Source organism: Nilaparvata lugens, chromosome 1, assembly GCF_014356525.2.
Source record: "Nilaparvata lugens isolate BPH chromosome 1, ASM1435652v1, whole genome shotgun sequence".
Lineage (NCBI taxonomy): Eukaryota > Metazoa > Arthropoda > Insecta > Hemiptera > Delphacidae > Nilaparvata > Nilaparvata lugens.
In genome coordinates, this window is record NC_052504.1 from 57,001,706 (window position 1) to 57,021,877 (window position 20,172).

Genomic DNA, 20,172 nt, shown 5'->3' on the forward strand with positions numbered 1-20,172 from the left:
AAAGGACAAAACCTGTTGGTAATTTTGTGAGCTTCAATTTTGCATAAAATATAAATGTTCAAAGATGCATAGTTTCCGAGATATATGCGAAAAATGAAAAAAATTGTGTCTTTCAAACCACCCCCACCATTTTAACACAGGGGGTAGGGGTGAGGACTTTTGATATGTTAATCGTCTTACCATCCTTAAAAGAGCTTCTGTGAAGTTGAAAATTGTGTTCCAAACTTTTCCGTCTATACATTTATTTGAGCATTCGTTGCCTGGACTATAATAGCATAAAATATATTGGTTAGGAGTGAGGTAGTCTGTTTTTATGTGAAAAAATTAGATTGTAGACACGCCTCCTGTCTGTCATCATTAGTTACATTCAGCGCCGGACTTGCCAGGTCTGGCCTGGATAATTTTGCCTGAATGCCCTGAATTAAAAATGAACTATAGAAATACTAGCAAGAACCCGTGCTTCGCAAGGATCTATTTTAAAAATTGACAAAATGAAAACTTGACGTAATGAAATTTTGAAGAATTGAGAATAGGCCTATAACCATCCTTGGTTAATTAAGAATCTATAAGCAAAATTTCAAGCTAATTAGTCCAGTAGTTCAGACGTGATGATGCGTCAAACATAATTTTCCTATCCCGTACGTGCATAAGCCAGCTCTTTACTCTATATAATTATTATAGATATAGTTAACGACTGCAAGAGATAGGACTGTGGAACAGAATAGTGGTGAAACTATGATAGCGCCAGAAGTGTCCCAAACACAATAGTAGGTACTACATGAACTTTTTGAAAGTGATTTGAGAAAATGTAAAAACAACAGAACTGAATCCTTATCATTCTACCTTCATTTAGCGAGGCTTTTGTTTGAGCCGAATGGAAATCTATTTATAAAAAAATGAATGTCTGTTTGTGTGTTTGTTTGTATGTTTGTTCCCTGTAGACTTGAAAACTACTTGACCTAACGGCATGAAACTTTGGGAATACGGTATGTTGTGTGAATATTGGGGATGGTTTCTGAACAGAAATTTTGAAAGGGGGGCTAATAATAATTATTTATTAATCCATTTTACAGACATATGTTTTCGAAATTTTCGGCCGAGCGGCTACTGAAGAACGAAAAGATGATCATGATTCAAGATCATATTGTGATAATATAATTTAGCATCTAAAGTTACCAGCTGTAATAAACATATCACCCTGAGATGAATTATATTGTGTACTGGTATTAAAACGGTAGTTTGGAGTTGAAGTGTAGTTGATTGGTACCAGCTGTTGATAATGGTTCCTTTATCTCCCTTTATTGGTACCTATACAAATAATTATCACTCCCCTATCATTGAGAAACTGGAAAATGATGAAAAAAATTATTCACCTAATGAAAGAGAGTATATATATATTGTATAGTATATATGTATAGTATTCATATTGCAGGCATTCATTAATCACTGAAGAATGAAAGAATAATTTACAATTTTTTGAATTTAGCTTAGCTTATATTCATCCTAAAATGGAAAGAATATGGAATTCTGTGTGATTCATCGTACATCGCATATTTCCTGGACCATACATCGACAATCTACAGCTATGAAAACATTGAATATTTCTCTTTGAAACACTGATATAACCTTTTTAATTGAAAACTTTACTGATAGATATTAGGCTACTACCAATTGATTGAGAAGAATAATATGTTTTCGGAATAACGGATGCTGCATGACTAAGCACATAGGAAGTCCGTATTGAGATGTAAATGAACATGTTGATTGTCAGATAAATTTCATGATTCACCAAATAAAGTCAAGTGTAACATGAGATACATTGGCGGTACGAAGTTTGCTGGGTAAGCTAATTGTAAATTAAGCTTTATTATTAATTGACAATGCTGAAAAAGACAGGCTCAATCACCAGGAATACTATAAATCTATGAGGGACCAGTAAGCCATTAATTTTGAGTAGTTCAATTACTTCCATTATGGACACTGGATACATTATGGACAATCAATACGTATGAAATTTATTAGCTACCATACAGTATAAAAAAATTTTGATTGCAGTGACCCCGACTTCTGTATTATGAATAACCATTCGGATCAATAATATAAGGAATTACTCGTATCTCTCATCAACTCGTAATTTTTATTCACAAAATATTAACAAAAAATATATATATATATATATTAATAAATATATATATAATAAATTTAATAAACTCACGGCCAGTACTCAAGTTTGTCTTTTTCTGGCCGCGCTACAAATAAATGTAGGTATATGTTTGACATTTTGTTTCTGTAATCTTGTTGTCTATTAAGAAAGTTTTCAATGTGATTTTTGATGGCAATAAAATTTGAATTTGCAAAAAGAATTATCACCAAACTCCTAACCAAAGAAAACCTTTGTGCTCTGTTCTAATCGGAGTGTATGAGACTCCATATACAGCTGATAGAAGGCGCAAACCGAACTGGCCAAGCATACAATGATGGAACAAACACGTGGTGAGCTCGCGCTCTCAATCAATGCAAAATCAATTCGATCAGCTAATTGATGAAATTGTTTTAAGCTTTCCAATGATTACAACATATGTTAGAATATCATGTGTCAATTATCTCAGTTCCATATGGAGTTCACCTTACCATAAGCTTACTTAATAGGATCCTTTTTCATCCTTTGAAATCCTTAGAGGCAAAATATCTCAAAATCCATTCTTAGTGCGCATCTAGCATGTTTGAAGAATATTTGTGCAAAGTTTCAAGTCTGTAGGCCAATTAGTTTGAGCTGTAGTGTGATTTTACATCAAAATTTTCGAAAAGTGCCCTCTCCTGAACCCCCCTGTGCTCCTGATCGAAATTTTTCTGCATAGATCTAATTTTTTTCGTAGCTGAACAAAAAAGTTCCTCATGACTTTGCTGTGCAATGAACGGTTAAAAAGTGAAAATTTTTGGGGCCCCAGCTCCCTCAGGGGGGGGGGGGCAGATTTCTGAAAATCCTTTTGTAGTGGATGTTTTGAGGCTACAATAAACAATTGTGTGAAATTTCAAGTTTTTAGGCTTAGTAGTTTGGGCTGTGGTGTGATTTCAGTTTGTCGGGGCTTAGCCTTTTATAAGTATAAATAGGAGATTCTATATTTGTTGTTCAGTTCTACCTTGGAGAATCTTGAAGGCCTGGTGGGGTACGCGCGACTCGCTGTAGAAATGCTCCTCTAGCATAGAGGAGTATGCTCATGTGCTGATAAAGTATTTGTTAGAGCAGTTCCGTTCACAGTGATAGCTGTTACTAAGCTGTGACTGGCATTCAGTGGAACTGCATAGTGCATAAATGATTCACCAATGAACGAAAACACAACATAACCCCTTTATGTCAAAATCAAAACCACTGAGCTCTATACCGTTGCTTACGAAACTACAAGGTTTGTCGGGGCTTAGCCTTTTAGATATAGGTAGAAGAAAAAGAAGAAGAAGAAGAAGAAGAAGAAGAAGAAGAAGAAGAAGAGAAAGAAGGAGAAGAGGAGTAAGAAGAAGAAGCAGAAGAAGAAGAAAAATAAGAAGATAGATTATTATGTTGCTTTGGCCTGTGATCTGTATAAATGTCCTGTAACAACTAAAGGTGCGTCCACACATGCCGAACCGAACCTCGAACCGCGAAGCAATCCGTGCATTCCTCCGAACATCTTGCCTTTCAACGAACATGAGCATCTGTTTCATAATGTTAAAATCAGCTATTAATCATTCGCCGTACCGCACTCTGAACCATTCGCCGTGCCGCTTGCCTCTGTTCTAACTGCTTGCCTCACCTCTCTCCGAACGCTGAACTTTTCAGCCAATCAGAGCCCTCGATTACAATTCGCCATGCAGCTCGCTCCACAATATTTTGGCTACCCATCACAAGTGGAAAACATGCGAACATGAATACAGAAGTATGGGCAATTTTTTATTTGATTAAATTCATGTTTTGAAGAATTCATTGTTACGAATGATAAATTGATAGGAGCTTATAAATATTTTCTAATTCAAATGAAATAACTTCTGAAAAAAATAATGATTGGATAAATACCAATATTGAATTATTGTTGACCAAGAACTCAGTACCTACATCGACAATTCATTCAACTAATTCTGTATTGATAAAATCATAATCATTTTCTCTATTGATAATCAATTTCATGAGCTAATCATCAACTAACTGAAAATAGTAGCTACTTCAATTTCCATGAATTAATAGAGTTATTTAAATCTAAAGTGTAAGTCATATCTAAATTCACAAAGAGTTCGATTCTTGTTGGCAAGATAGGTGTTATTCAATGCAAAAATCATTGTTATTTTACTAAAAGATAGGATAAAATGAATAGTTCTCTTTCAGGGGGAGTTTTGACAACCCACAAAAATCATTTTTCATTTGAAGAAATAATATCAAAAAGGTGCATAGGACCTTACTTTTTTGTTCAGCGTGCCAAAATACCCCTCATTTCAATATTAAAATTTTCGACTGACTGTACAGTGAGTCAATCATTCTATCAAGGATTGAATAATTTTGAAATTTTAATTAAATAAAAATGGTAGAGAATAATTATCATTTAGATATCAACAACTTCATTTCAAGACATATTAACTGCATGCGTTTTCATATTCCGATACAGCATTGATAAAACTGTAGACGTTTATTTAGCAGTCTCAAAAAACTGTTCTAGCTGAAAAATTAATCATACATGCCACGTGTAGGCTTATACATTGCATCAGGAAAACGAAGTTCAAAACAGCTATGGTTTTCCTAAACATATGTTTTTGAGATAATTTCTCTGATGCAGCTGATTCAAATTCACCATTATAAATTATACAGAGTTTGTGAAAATAAAAATATTTATTGATTACCAAAACAATACTATTACGGTATTATATTAATGATAATAATTAATTATTAAAACAATACTTTTATTATATCAATAATAATAATATTATTAAACATATTTATCAATTATCAGAAAAATATTAGGTCTATTGAGGTTGAGTGGAATCAGGTAGAAAGCAATAATAGAACAGATGTTCTTTTTTGAATTTCTATCATATTATTTTGTTATTTCCAATCATTACAACATATGTTGGAATATCACATGTCAATAAATAAATTATCTCATTTCCATATGGCACTCACCTTACCATGTTCATAACCTTACTTAATAGGATCCTTTTTCATCCTTTGAAACCCTTAGAGGCAAAATATCTCAAAATCCGTTCTTAGTGCACATCTAGCATGTTTGAAGAATATTTGTGCAAAGTTTCAAGTCTGTAGGACAATTAGTTTGAGCTGTAGTGTGATTTTACATCAAAATTTTCGAAAAATGCCCTCTCCTGGACCCCCCTGTGCTCGTGATCGAAATTTTTCTGCATAGATCTAATTTTTTTTCGTAGCTGAACAAAAAAGTTCCTCATGACTTTGCTGTGAAATGAGCGGTTAAAAAGTACAAAATTTTGGGGGGCCCCAGCCCCCTCAGGGGGGCAAATTTTTGAAAATACTTTCTTAGTGGATTTTTTCAGGCTACCATAAACAATCGTGCAAAATTTCAAGTTTTTAGGCTTAGTAGTTTGGGCTGTGGTGTGATTTCAGTCTGTTGGGGCTTAGCCTTTTATAAGTATAAATAGGAGATTCTATATTTGTTGTTCAGTTCTACCTTGGAGAATCTTGAAGGCCTGGTGGGGTACGCGCGACTCGCTGTAGAAATGCTCCTCTAGCATAGAGGAGTATGCTCATGTGCTGATAAAGTATTTGTTAGAGCAGTTCCGTTCACAGTGATAGCTGTTACTAAGCTGTGACTGGCATTCAGTGGAACTGCATAGTGCATAAATGATTCGCCAATGAACGAAAACACAACATAACCCCTTTATGTCAAAATCAAAACCACTGAGCTCTATACCGTTGCTTACGAAACTACAAGGCTAGAACGGTGGGTACCCACTCGGACGACAAACCACTCGGACGACATTGTAAACAAAGGTATTATACGTCATCACTAGGCACTCGGTCGACGTAGAACGTCATCATTTTATAATATATAGCATATACACTAGATCCGTGACGTTTTGAAGATTGATACTAGCGCTGCCTATAACATTCTTACCAGCTTAGTCTCTCTACATTTTTCTACTTGTTTCTATATTAAACTAAATTATTTTCTTCATAAACAAAGCAATGGATTAACATTCTTACCAGCTTAGTCTCTCTACATTTTTCTACTTGTTTCTATATTAAACTAAATTATTTTCTTCATAAACAAAGCAATGGATTCTTTTCGTCCAAAGCTTCAATGTGATATTTTATTAAAATTTCAAGTTGAAAATTAGTTTTCATAGTACTGTTTAGTAACGTGTATAGTAAAACAAGATTTATATTACAATATTTTTTGCTATTTATGTGGTTAACATAACAACACAGTGAAGTTAACAACAACAACACAGGTAACTCAGTGTTAGGCTAGAATTTTTTTCTAATCTGTGAGATTAATTTATTTATAATATAATTGTACAAAAGCTGAGACATGAATTATGAAATCTTCTAAGTAGAAAGAAAGAATAGAAAACACTAAATTGATCAAGATGGCCTCAACTTTATATATTTTTGTTAACTATTGTTGGACTAGCCCACTTTTAGGGATCCTACTGTTCATATTATAGCCAATGGCTTTTAGAAATTTTACTAATAAAAATATTCCTTTGCTCGTGAAGCGAGCCTGACGGTTAGTGAATAATTTTACAGTCTATGATCACTTAGAATGAGATGAAAAATTGCTTTGGTTAATGAGTTATTTTGTAGGTATTGAATTACTTATATAATTTTTTTTAAACTATATTATATCATGGTCAATCTTATTGTAAATAGAAGATGTATCTGTCATAGGCTACATAAAATTAAATAGGGTTTGAAGATTTTGTGTGTTTGTGTCATTATTGAAATGTAAGGCCTATTGAAACAGTAAGAATTGTCTAGAAGCTGTAAATCAAAATGTTTTTTTTCAGGTCTATCTTGATGTGACTATCTTATTCAATGTTTCTGGTTTTGAGGAAAGCATTTTCCCATCATTTCAAACTTAAGTAATTGTTGAATTTCGACTATTATTTTTTGTCCCATTTCATTGTTTTTGAATGTTTTGTTGTTGGTTCCTTGGTACGACTGTCGTTGTCAGTCTTTGGCGTCTTGAGTTGTCAGTCTACTTTTTTTGTGTTCGGTTTGTCTACTTTGCGCCGTTTTGTTGAGGTTATTCAGCTAGGATAGCATCTTTTTCAAATTGTTATTCAGACAATTATTAATATTTTCAATTTAAAAATAAAAATTCAATTTTTAATTTGTGCTCAATTGTCCTTTTTTATTTTTAGTGAGTGTTTGGTACTCTTATTTCATTTATAATCTACAAATTTCTGGGTTTTCGTCTTCTCCCGCCCGAAATGCTAGCTTCTCATTGGTCCAGATCAGTCGGTTTGGGGAGGAGTAGAATATTTTTTGGGGCATAGTGAACGCTCTGGCGACAGTCACGGCGTCTTTTCGATCGAATCATTGAATCGATTTCGTTCAAATCGAACCATTCTCCTGACCACACTTGGCAGAAGAATCTCAATTGTATCATCACTGACAAAATTACTCCTAGCGAGCCGCCAGCTGGTCTTGAGCTGAGTTGTTTCAACATCCCTGACAACATGAAATTGGCTGACCCACTTTTCTATAAATTGAAAAGTGTGGATATTTTGTTGAATGTTCCGGTTTATGTGTCACTTATGTCTGTAGGTCAATATCGACTTAGTGATAACTGTATGTTGCAGAATACCAAACTCGGTTGGGTTGTTATGGGTTCAGTGCCCTGTAATGCTATCATTAGCAATCAAAATCAATCTTCAATTATTTCAAATTTGTGTCATCTACTGAAATTTCCTGACAGAAAAATTTTGGAAGTTAGAAGACATTTCTCCCGAAATCAGTACACCTGCTGATCAGATTAAACTCGAACAGCATTACCTCAACACAGTTGAATGTAATGAACATGGCCGCTTCTCGGTATCTCTGCCTAAAAAAGAGTCATTCTCTAAATTAGGCCAGTCTTGCTTTCAAGCGCTTACTCGTTTCTTCTCTCTTGAAAAAAGACTTGCTTCAAATTCAGAATTGAAAGAGCAGTACACTGCCTTCATGAATGAATATCAAGAGCTTGGGCACATGTCACTTGCTCCACCCTCAACTTCCAATGAAACATGCTATCACATTCCGCACCACTCTGTGTTTAAGCCGGATTCCACAACCACCAAACTGCGCGTTGTATTTGATGCCTCGGCTGCGCGTTGTATTTGATGCCTTGGCTAAATCAACTTCAGGTTTGTCACTTAACGATGTCCTCCATGTAGGTCCTACTGTTCAACCTGAACTTTTTGAAACGGTGTTGTGCTTTACCACCCATCAAGTAGCTTTCATCGCCGATATCACTAAAATGTATCGACAAATACTTATACACCCAGAAGATCGTACATTTCAAAGAATTTTTTGGCGATCTGATTTCAATGAACCTGTTCAGGAATACTTTTTAAACACAGTGTCTTATGGTACGTCCTCTGCGCCCTACTTGGCGACTCATACTTTAAATCATTTAGCTGATGTTCAGTGTTCCCCTGGATCTGCTGTTGCTACAGTGATTAAATCGGACTTCTATGTTGATGATCTAATTAGTGGTTGTTCAACCGTCTCAGAGGCCATTGACCTTTCTCAACAATTACTGCACACACTTGCCAGCGGTGGATTTGAATTACACAAGTGGCTATCCAATTCCACGGAAGTATTAGATGCTTTACCATCACATCTTGTTGAAACTGTTTCATCAAAACCCTTGTCAGACTCTGATGATAGTGTTGTGAAGGCATTGGGTCTAATATGGAATTCGACTTCAGATCAGCTTGTAATTTCATCCAGTGTCTCATCAGTTATTCAAAAAACCTCATTTACAAAAAGAGAACTTCTTGCTTGCATTTCCAGTATTTTTGACCCTTTAGGGCTCATTTCGCCAGTAGTCATTCTACCGAAAATCTTATTTCAAAAATTGTGGTTGCTTAAAATCGATTGGGATGACAAGTTGCCCTCCGATTTACTTGCTGAATGGTTGAGTATATTACAGGACTTACCCAATATCTCTAACATTACAATTCAAAGATGTGTTCTTCCTATTGATATGGACGTCACCCTGGAACTGCACGCTTTCTGTGATGCTAGCGCGCATGCTTACGGCTCTTGTCTTTACGTCCGTAGTGTATCTCCTCATGGAATACACGTTCAATTATTAACTTCTAAATCTAGAGTTGCATCCATCAAACCTTTACTTACAATACCTCGTCTAGAGCTCCAAGCAGCTTTTCTCGCTTCACAGCTTGTCACTAGAGTACTTGCTGTCTCCAAATTGAAATTTGAAAGTGTCCACTTTTGGACTGACTCCAAAATCATCTGTGATTGGTTGAAAGTTCTTCCTAACTGCTCCGATGTGTTTGTTTCAGTACGAATTTCTGCCATACAAAATGCAACGTCAGAATTTTCTTGGCACCATGTCAAATCAAGTCAGAATCCAGCAGACCTTGTCTCTAGAGGCTGCTCGCCTAGTGCACTGAATTCTAATAGTCTGTGGTGGAATGGCCCCTCATGGCTAAAAGAACAACCATCGACTTGGAAAGAAATTTCTACAAATGTAGTCGTAACACGACCAGTTACAGCGTTCGTTACACGCGTACAACCCTGTATAATTTCAAACATCATTAATCGTTTTTCTAATTTTCATAAAATATTGCGCATTGTTGCTTACGTACTTCGTTTCATCAAAAATTTTCCACATCTAGCAGATAATTCGAAACAAATTCGAGGTGATTTGTCCATTGCTGAAATTCAGGAAGCTGAAATCAAGGTACTTCAAACTGTACAACGTGAATCCTTCCCTGATGAATTCAAACAATTGAAACAGCATTTGGAGGTGTCTAATCACAGTTCACTCAAATGCCTTTCACCGTTTATCCACACTGATAAATTTCTAAGAGTTGACGGTCGTCTCCAAAATGCCAATTTCCCATTTGATTACAAGCATCAAATTCTTTTGCCCGCTAAACACAAGTGTACGCGCACACTCATCATTTTGTATCACAATCGTATGAAACATGCTGGCGTTCAATCAACTATGACAGCTATTTGACAGCATTATTGGATACCTTCCACACGTCGTACGATCAAAAATGTAATCAAATCGTGTAAATTTTGTTTCCGGTTCACTGTTTATAGTTCTGAACAATTGATGGGTCAACTCCCTTTTGCGCGCATCCATGCTGATTTCCCGTTTTACAAGTCAGGTGTAGATTATGCGGGTCTGTTATCCATTCGTGTTGGTAGCCCCAAATCTCGCTCTTTTTCAAAAGCTTATCTCGCGATTTTTGTTTGTCTTGTCACGCGTGCTGTCCATGTAGAAGTAGTTTCTGAATTATCTTCTAAGCACTTCATTGCCGCGCTCAGCTGCTTCTCGTCGCGTCGAGGGATACCCTTCTCTATCCACTCTGACAATGCTACAACATTTGTTGGAGCCAATAACGAACTTCAAGAGCTTCATACATTCTTAATGTCTGCTGCACTTCAGCGTGATATTCAAGATTTCTCAACAGTCTTCAATATTGAATGGAAATTCATCCCACCGCGCGCTATACACTTTGGCGGTATCTGGGAGAATGCCGTAAAGAATTTCAAACGCATTCTACGTGTCAATACATTCAATGTCATCATGAATTATGAAGAGCTCAACACCTTCGCAACTCAAATTGAGGCCATCCTTAATTCGAGACCCTTGATTCCGCTCACGGAAGATCCAGATGATTTGAGTTATCTCTCGCCAGCTTACTTTCTTATTGGTAGGCCCCTCACGGCTCTTCCTTTTCACGCACCTGCGACCACTCACATCGATAATCGTTCACGTTGGCGTCAAATACAGGAAGCAGTGAAAGAACTGTGGAAACGATGGTCACAAGAGTATCTGGTAATGCTCCAGAAAAAGAGTAAGTGGATTTCTAATTGTGAAAATCTCAAAGTTGGTGCTATTGTCATCTTAAAGGATCCTGGTGCGCCCCAATCCGCCTGGAAACTGGCTAGGATTATCAAGACCTTTCCCGGACAAGACAACAAAGTTAGAGTAGTCAAGGTGAAAACCTCAACTGGCGAATTCACTCGCTCTATTGCAAGCCTAGCACCTCTCCCTATGGACGAGGATGTTTCTGATTCAGAATAATCTGTTCTGATCTGTGCTCTTTAGCACTCTTGTACATTTTCTTTTTGTATCCAGTTTGTATTTTTAATCAATTCGTTTTCATTACTCAATTGTTGTTCTACTTAGTGCATTGTAGCTAGTTTGCTCAATTCAACATATTATTTTTGTCGTTTTCTCGTGTTCTTATTGAGCCTCACTCCGTGCGCCTCAACGCGGGGAGCTTATGTTGAATTTCGCCTATTATTTTTTGTCCCATTTCATTGTTTTTGAATGTTTTGTCGTTGGTTCCTTGGTACGACTGTCGTTGTCAGTCTTTGGCGTCTTGAGTTGTCAGTCTACTTTTTTTGCGTTCAGTTTGTCTACTTCGCGCCGTTTTGTTGAGGTTATTCAGCTAGGATAGCATCTTTTTCAAATTGTTATTCAGACAATTATTAATATGTAATTTGTGCTCAATTGTCCTTTTTTATTTTTAGTGAGTGTTTGGTACTCTTATTTCATTTATAATCTACAAATTTCTGGGTTTTCGTCTTCTCCCGCCCAAAATGCTAGCTTCTCATTGGTCCAGATCAGTCGGTTTGGGGAGGAGTAGAATATTTTTTGGTGCATAGTGAACGCTCTGGCGACAGTCACGGCGTCTTTTCAATCGAATCATCCAGAATGTAAAACGCGTCTACTTCAACCAATTCTCTTTTTGCATATTTTTCTCTAATTATGTGAGAATCTACTTAAATTTTTATCACCAATGGGTGCTTAATTGTTCGTAATGTAACTGTACATATTTTTCGGCATCAATTAATTTTTTTCCAAGTAGTTTGTCCAAAGTTATGTGAACTCATGTCGTCATGCTGCCAGCATTCAACCGGATAATGCTCCCAATATTCAACTTTAAATTCATCTACATCTTCATTCATCTCTAACTCCATCTTCAATAAACTCTTGAAAGTTTCTGATTCAGTGAGTGTACATTTCATTTCAATCTCGTGACTTGTTTGCCTCCTTGGACTCAAGCTCCTCATCGGACCTTTGACTGTCTCGTCAAGGTTAGTTTAGCTTCCCCAGTGAACTAAACTCATTCATCTTATGCCTCTGATCACCCGCCCTACGGCCAGAGCATTCTCACCTTCGATTGTCTACATATAGAAATCAAGGTCATTAATTTGTGTTGCCTCCATGGAACCAAATTTGTAACAGTAGCTTCCCCTGTGAACTCTGTGCTTTGCTTGCGCCTCACTGAATCATTACATTTAAAGTTTCATTCGCCTCAGCACAATATCGAACTACTTCAAGTCTCCGCCTCCCTGAGGTCATCATTTTCGCAGTCATCGCCCTGCCGTCGTCCTGTTTCCTCCTTCGAGGTCCTGTTCTTTTGCAGCCATCACCCTGCTTCGTTCTGCTGCCTCCTCGAGGCGCTGATCATCGCAGCCACCACCTGCTTCGCCTCCTCAAGGTCCTGTTCTTTGCAGCCACCGCCTGCTTTGCCTGCTTGAGGCCCTGGTCTTCGCAGCCACCGCCTGCTCTACCTTCCTTGAGGTCTTCATCGTTGCAGTTGTCATTCTGTCCCGCAGAATCTCTGGAGAGTGCCTCCGCTAGCCTGTCGTTCTTAGCCCGCCACTAGACCATGGGGTCTTGTTCCTGAGTAGTTGTTCCTGCTCTTCAAATCTTTAAGCTAAGTACTTTGTCTCTTTTACATTTATTTTTTGTCTTTGTCATTCTTTTATTGAGGTCATTCCATATTGTTTAAATTCGTGTTTAAATACATAATCTAAACACATTCTAAATCAACCTAAATCAATTTGCTTCCTTGTAGGTTAGGTTCCCTAAACTCCTAAACTAAACTTACATCTAAACATATTTTTTAATCTTGTCTTTCATTTGTTATTATTTTGTTACAATTGCCACACAAGGTGGATTCACATTTAATCTTGGCTAAGGCCTATTGGTACACTGAACCTTTCACATTCGTTAATGTAGATTTGAAACATTATCCCAGCGTTGAGACATTCTTGATAGGTCAGTTTGTTCTGTGACTTGCTGCTTATCTAAATTTGTATTAATGTTCGGTTAATCAATTAATAGGCCTAATTCTTGTTTTGAATATTCACTTACCCCTTTTGCTTCTGAGCGTCAATTTGCTCCTTGTAAATCTTGTGCGTTAATGCTCCTTAGCATCGTTCTTTTTAGATTAATAAATTTCCCTACATATTTTTTGTTTTTGAATTTACTCAATCTAACGTTAATTAATTACAAATTAATTGATTGACAGTTCATTATTTTTTGTTTGATTGCTCCAGCAATCTCTTGTATGAAATTACATCACCCTGTCGGAAGGACAGACGTCGAAAAACAACACAAATTACCAAATCAAAACTTTTTCTGTCAACTGAATTTACTGTTAATAAATTTAGCTACTTGGAATTTTACCTCGTTCTTTTTTACCATTTGTTTTCATTGTAATTTAAGTACATGGTCCGCACTCAACCAGTCGGTCCATTCTTATTTCTAATATTAGCTGCAACATTGCCTGAATCGCACCTAACAAGTCGATCAGCTCTGTCTTGGAAAATCCCAACATTAAGCGGTCGGTCACACTTGTCAGTTGACCATCGATCTTCAAGAATCAGTAATACTGATCTTCAAATTATTATGTAAGTTTCTTTTGGTGATATCTATAAATGATTAACACAATTTTTCTCAGATTCAATTTCTTTATTATTCAAATACAATTTAATACAGTCCACTCTTTTAAGCTAACTTTACAGCTCAACTTCTCTCACCAAAAACTACAGTAATATTTGAGGAGACATTATGCTTCTTTTACAATTATTATTATCAACAGCTACTATTAACTATTAAGTTAGTTATAGTTATCAATAGTAACAGTTACTATTAACCATCTATGGCCTATCAAGTAGCATACTAAAACTAATATAATAGAACGGATAACTATAAAACTGTATAACTATAACTGCTGTATAACTATAAAAAATGAGTGCCTAGAGGCAGTGGCGGCTCCAGGGGGGGTCCATAGAGGCCATGGCCCCCCGAGAGCTAAGAAAATTTTATATTTTCAACATGACTCTATCAAATGAAATTAATGTTACAAAAAAATTATTGATTCATACAATTAGTACATAAAAATTTTAAAAGTATTCATAATTTGAATATAATTTTTTTAATAATATAAAATTCAATCCATTAAATAATATTTGCGAACCTATTTATAAAATGTGATTACTGAGATTTTAGTTACGGTAATTCTGAAAATCCATGCGTGAGCTAAAGAAAATGATTCCTACCATTTTTCAGTAAGCTGCAAGTTGTATTCATTATTTGTTCAGTATTTCACCTTGTGAAACCTTCTGATTGAAGATTTGGTGTTGAAATTGAAGTGAACATAACCTACATAATATTTGGACGATTTGTGACAAAATCAGGAAATTGAAGAAGTTTTGGGCAATAGCCTGTTTTTTCTTTTCCGACTATTGTATTGTTCGCTCTATCTAATAGATAAATAAATTTATTCCCAGAGGAATGCAAAAATTTCTCTCACAAAGGCCCAGTTGCACAAAAGCCGGTTAAATTTTAATCCTGATTAACTCCACGTGAACCAAATCAGAAAAGACCATTTAAAAAAGATGGATATACTGGAATTAATCAGGATTGAAAATAACCCGGCTTTTTTGCAACCGGCACTAAGCACCTGATTGAATGATTACAAAAGCTCAACAGATGAGGCATAATTTTGACACACTCCCACACACATGAACTCGTTCACTCACTTCCATCACCAACAGACGACGAAATAATTATTATCACCTGTTTTTTTCAAGGATGAATAATAATTATCCTTTTAATGTCCTTCAGTGAGTTTTCCCAGGGATGAGACCTAGTGCAATTGAATCTTTATATTATAAACCTACTATGTTCTGAATTTCGTGAGAATCGTTTGAGCCGTTTTCGAGATCCGGTAAAATACAATCATGTTGTGACATCTTAAAATTATTGAGACCATGAAATGAAATGAATCTAAGTAATAGAAGATATTATTATTATTATCAAAAACGATCATTGAAATAATTGATCCAAATCTGGTTCAAGGAACAGATCTAAGTGGAAATATTAAGTGGGGTCAGATCGAGATTATACGTTCTCTGTCCTTACCTGCTAATATCTCAGCTTCTTCTATCTGTGCCCTTCATCGACTTAGGAATGAAAGTTCCTACCACAGAGCAGAAACAGTTACAGCGTAAAGAATCATACAATAGAGCCTGAAACTTGGAAATATTCTGTCCGCGAAGTATCTTCCGAACGGCATTTGGTATATCAAACTTAGCCTAGACCGTCGGAATTTATTAGTGGCGCAATCCCGCAAATTATATGCACCAAGTTCCTTGCTCGACCTGTTTGATTTTGTGCACTGTCCACAATACAGGTAATAATTTAAGGTCTCTGAATCTGGTGTCTAGCAATTGTCACACTACGACGCATACTTTCAAAGAGTATTATTCTCATAGAGATAGTCATTGAACAGATCAAGGGGTGTGCAGCAGTTTGTGCCTCCCGCGATTTGGACTATTAAATTAAATCTTATATTGAATCTCTCAGTCTGGTGCTCTGTAGAATTCATCCACATACTCATAAATTTGAGATTACAACACCGAGGATTCAGTGTAAGATTTTATACCTGTGTGACGTCTCCGTCTGGGGCATTATTCAAGTCAAAAAACAAGGAACCCCCAAGGAGCGTTACAATATAAACAGAAGTTGCTCGTTTAATAGTATAGGATAAGACATTTTACAATGCATGCTTAACATCAAATAATAAATGTTGAAAGTTGAGGAATACACGCAGTTTCACTGAGCAATAAAATAAATAAACAATTGCAATGATATATTATTTTATTACAACACAAATCAGCTGGAATCCTATTATACTAGTAGTTCTGTGAACAGTAGACCTCACGTAGTATTCTCATCCACAAGTACCTGATTGAAACTATAGACCTTAATTACATCAATAGACTGGCTTCTCCACACATCTGTGTAATCACTTGTCATCTGATTTATGATGAATAATTATATAGTCTGATTTTTAATCTAATATTGACGTATGAAGGAGGCTCCTTTTTCCTTTTATATTATCCTTGAAATGCAAAATTTCAAAAAACCTTGTATATATATCGACGCGCAATTAAAAAAGGAACATACCTGTCAAATTCAATGAAAATATATTACCGCGTTTCGCCTTAAATGTGCAACATTTAAACATTGAGAGAAATGCCAAACCGTCGACTTGAATCTTATAGACCTCACTTCGCTTATTACCCAACAACAATGGGAATGCATCGAAAAATAAGTACTGAATGTTGGGTTGTAGAGGATTCAATTCTCTTCAGTTTGATGTATAATTTCAACATTTTATAATAGAATGTGATTCCTTTTCCAATTGAAAAAGCTACTTTCTGACACTTCAAAACGTTTGTCCGCCATCTTGAATAGTTTGTAACACTGCTGATCCAGGATCAAACTTGTTTACAGTTGATGCAATCCAGTTTATTAACAGCAAACTACAATTCATTGTGAGCCAAATCAAGTTTCGGTATCATTGAAAATATTGAAACTGCAAAACTGTATACTGTTTGTATACTTTATACTTGTATAGTAGAATAATTGGAATTCGAATTTCAAACTACATTATACTATAGCTTTATGAGTAAATTTCAAACTACGCATACTATAGCTTTGTGAGTAAATTTTTCCTCCTAGATAAATGATTGTCTGAGTTTTTTGAAATTTTCCAGAGTAAACCGATTCAACTAACTCTTACGGTGAAGCAAAACCTGCTAGAGCATTTCAAGAGTATGATATACAATTATAAATGAAAAATAATGAGAAATGAAACAAGTATGTGTATGTTGTCTCCTTTTTTTACTTCAATGAAAATAAAATGTATAACCAATACAAATTAAATAATTGAGAACTAAGTTAAAAGCATACCTATTTCCTCTATTCAAAGTTACAATTGAAATGAAAATTATGAACATTGTAAAATAATACACAATCATGCTCAAGGTGCGTTTTCTTATTCAAAGGAAGAAGCTCAAAGTATGTTTTCTTCAAGTTTTAGAATAATTCGACAATATACAGGGTGTCCCACCAAGGTTGTAGCAGCCGTTGACCATAGATTCTACTCGACATTTCTGACAAAGAATGTTCAGTAAACTTCTTTCCTATCGACCTTAGTTTTCGAGATATATCGATGGTTAACGAATCTATGGTTAACGGCTGTTACAACCTTGGTGGGACACCCTGTATATTACGATAGTGGAGGAAATTATACAATTTTCAAAGTAACGAAATTTTTTATGTTTGTTTTAGACAAATAGAGCTCATGATCAATCATATCAATCAAAATTTCAGAGAAAATTAACATTGCAAAATATGACATTAAACACCTGCAACAGCTGATCCACTTCTAATAAACAACAATACAACAGCCCACAACAAACGGATCTAAATGAAAGCAATCAACAATGATTTATGTTTCTTATTAGTGAAGCAATTCATAAAATTGCAATTGCATGATTACAACCATGAATTTCATTAATAATCAGCACACTGCTTGAGCAGTGAACGTAATGCCACGCCTATTTTCACTCTTGACTTGTAGAACAATATTCACAATTTACAACCAGCCTCTATATTTATAAAACAAGAATAAAAGTAGAACAAGAGTGATGTTCAACAGCAATAGCACTACCTCTCATGTATTATTTATTCAATAGGCTAGACGGCAATTCGTTCAAGGCTGAATGCAATGGATTCATCTCTCAAAGTGTGCTCTGTCCATACTAGAACAATTTCTCATCGTCAGAGGCATGAAAGTTGTATGTGAGGCATGCAACTGATATTATTTTTCAGTTTAGATCTGGTTTCAAGCCCGAAAATGAAAATTACTATACAGATAAATATTATATTAATATAATAATTATATACAGGGTGTTTCAGAAGTAGTGTCGAGAATTTTAGGGTATTGTACCTGGATGCTAGGAGACTACAATTGTCATATTTGAAGTGTCCAAAACTCAGCGGTTATCCTTATAGCTGCCATTTTGTTTTTTTCATTTAAAAATTTTTATCTCAAGAACGAAATGTTGTATTGATCTGAAATTTGGCATGAATATTTATGCTATAAAGACTCAACTATAAAAAATAGAAAAAAATTTTTTCGTTGAAATTTTTCAAAATGGCGGCCATTTTAAATTTTTGATGGCGAATATCTCGAAAACCGTCCATTTTACAGAAAATTTACAAGAGACAAAAAAGTTAGCAAATTTTTTCACGATTCCAATGATACCTAATTTATTAAGATTGGTCGAAGAATAACAAAGAAATTAATTTTTTTCGTACTGCATGCATGACCACTTTTCACCATTTAAAGATCAATATTAATTTTTTTTATAATTTCATGAAAACCGTTCTTATTACAGAAATAAACAAGAATAACTTTCCTCCAAATTTTATTTTACATTGAAAAATATTAATTTCACTCAAATCGGTTCACTGATACTAATGCAGCAATTGCTCAAAATGCTGTCCTTCAACTTGATTACACAGTCTGCACCTTTCAATCATGGACCGTCGAACTGCTATAAAAGCATTTTCATCATCTTGAATGGCACCTGCTGCAGCAACCACTCTTGCCACAAGGTCTTCTTCGTTTTCTACTGGCGTGCTGTAAACAAGGTCTTTCATATGGCCCCAGAAAAAAAAATCTAAAGGGTTGAGGTCAGGTGAACGTGCGGGCCACGGTACTGGTCCACCCCGCCCAATCCACCGCTGACGATAGGTCATGTTCAGAAAGTCCGTAACAACATTTCCGAAATGAGCAGGGGCACCATCATGTTGAAACCAAATATTATATCTGTTTGCAAGAGGCACATCTTCCAAAAGTTCTGGTAGTATGTCTCTTAAAAAAGTAATGTACGTGGGAGAATTCAGACGATTAGGAAGAATGTATGGTCCAATCATGCGATTACCTAAGATACCCGTCCAAACATTCAGCGAAAATCTATGCTGATAACCACGCACTTTGACCTCATGAGGATTGTCTAAGGCCCAGACGTGACTGTTGCGAGAGTTGAAGATTCCTTCTCTTGTAAAGCTGGACTCATCGGTAAATAACACATTTTCTAGAAAATTTGGTTGGATAATGTCTTGCTGAAGAAACCAACGGGCACAGTTTACTCTTGGCTCATAGTCGCGTTCAACCAATGAGTGAACTTTTTGAAAGCGGAAGGGGTGAAGTCTTTCCTTGTTTAGTACACGCCACACAAAAGAAGCACTTGAATTGATTTGCTTTGCAACTGCTCTCGTACTCGTTCTAGGATTGAAATCGAATTTCTGCAATACTTCCTCTTCAAAAGCAACATTTCGAACTGCTCGAGGCCTACCAGCAATTACCCTGTTCCGTTCAAATGAACCAACTTCTCTCAGCCGATTGTGAGTTCTTGTGAACACCTTGTCGGAAGGGAGACGGCGGTTTGGAAATGCAGCTGCATACATTCTTCTTGCTTCGGTCGCATTGCCAAGAGCTGCTCCATACATGAAGTGAATATCGGTGTACTCCAGCGAACTAAATTCCATTACAATAATTAAATATTTGTGTAGAAGCAACGTAAGAAAATATTGAAACTGGAAATTTAAGATTGAAATAAGACCTAGGAAACGTGAGACTAAGAAATAGGAAGCACTACATCTGGCTCTTTACTTTTAATGAAACAACAATACTTTTACAAGACAAACATTATCATCTGAAAACCATTGTAAAATCATCTGTTTGCCCATATGGAGCCATACCGAGTTTCAAAGCTTCATCTTAAATACATCTGGAATTAAAAAATTAATATTGATCTTTAAATGGTGA

General features: G+C 35.8%; 1 protein-coding gene across 1 annotated transcript in view; it reads left to right on the forward strand.

The window, feature by feature from the left end:
* Positions 1 to 3,352: 3,352 nt before the first annotated feature.
* The window catches only part of LOC111058998 (spermatogenesis-associated protein 17-like), a 263,715-nt gene continuing 246,895 nt past the window's right edge, over positions 3,353 to 20,172 (forward strand). Inside the window, exons 1-3 of the mRNA XM_039432669.1 lie at positions 3,353 to 3,404; positions 6,422 to 6,444; positions 7,003 to 7,073. Coding sequence (XP_039288603.1) covers positions 3,353 to 3,404; positions 6,422 to 6,444; positions 7,003 to 7,073 — 146 coding nt within the window. The remainder of the gene's footprint in view (positions 3,405 to 6,421; positions 6,445 to 7,002; positions 7,074 to 20,172) is intronic.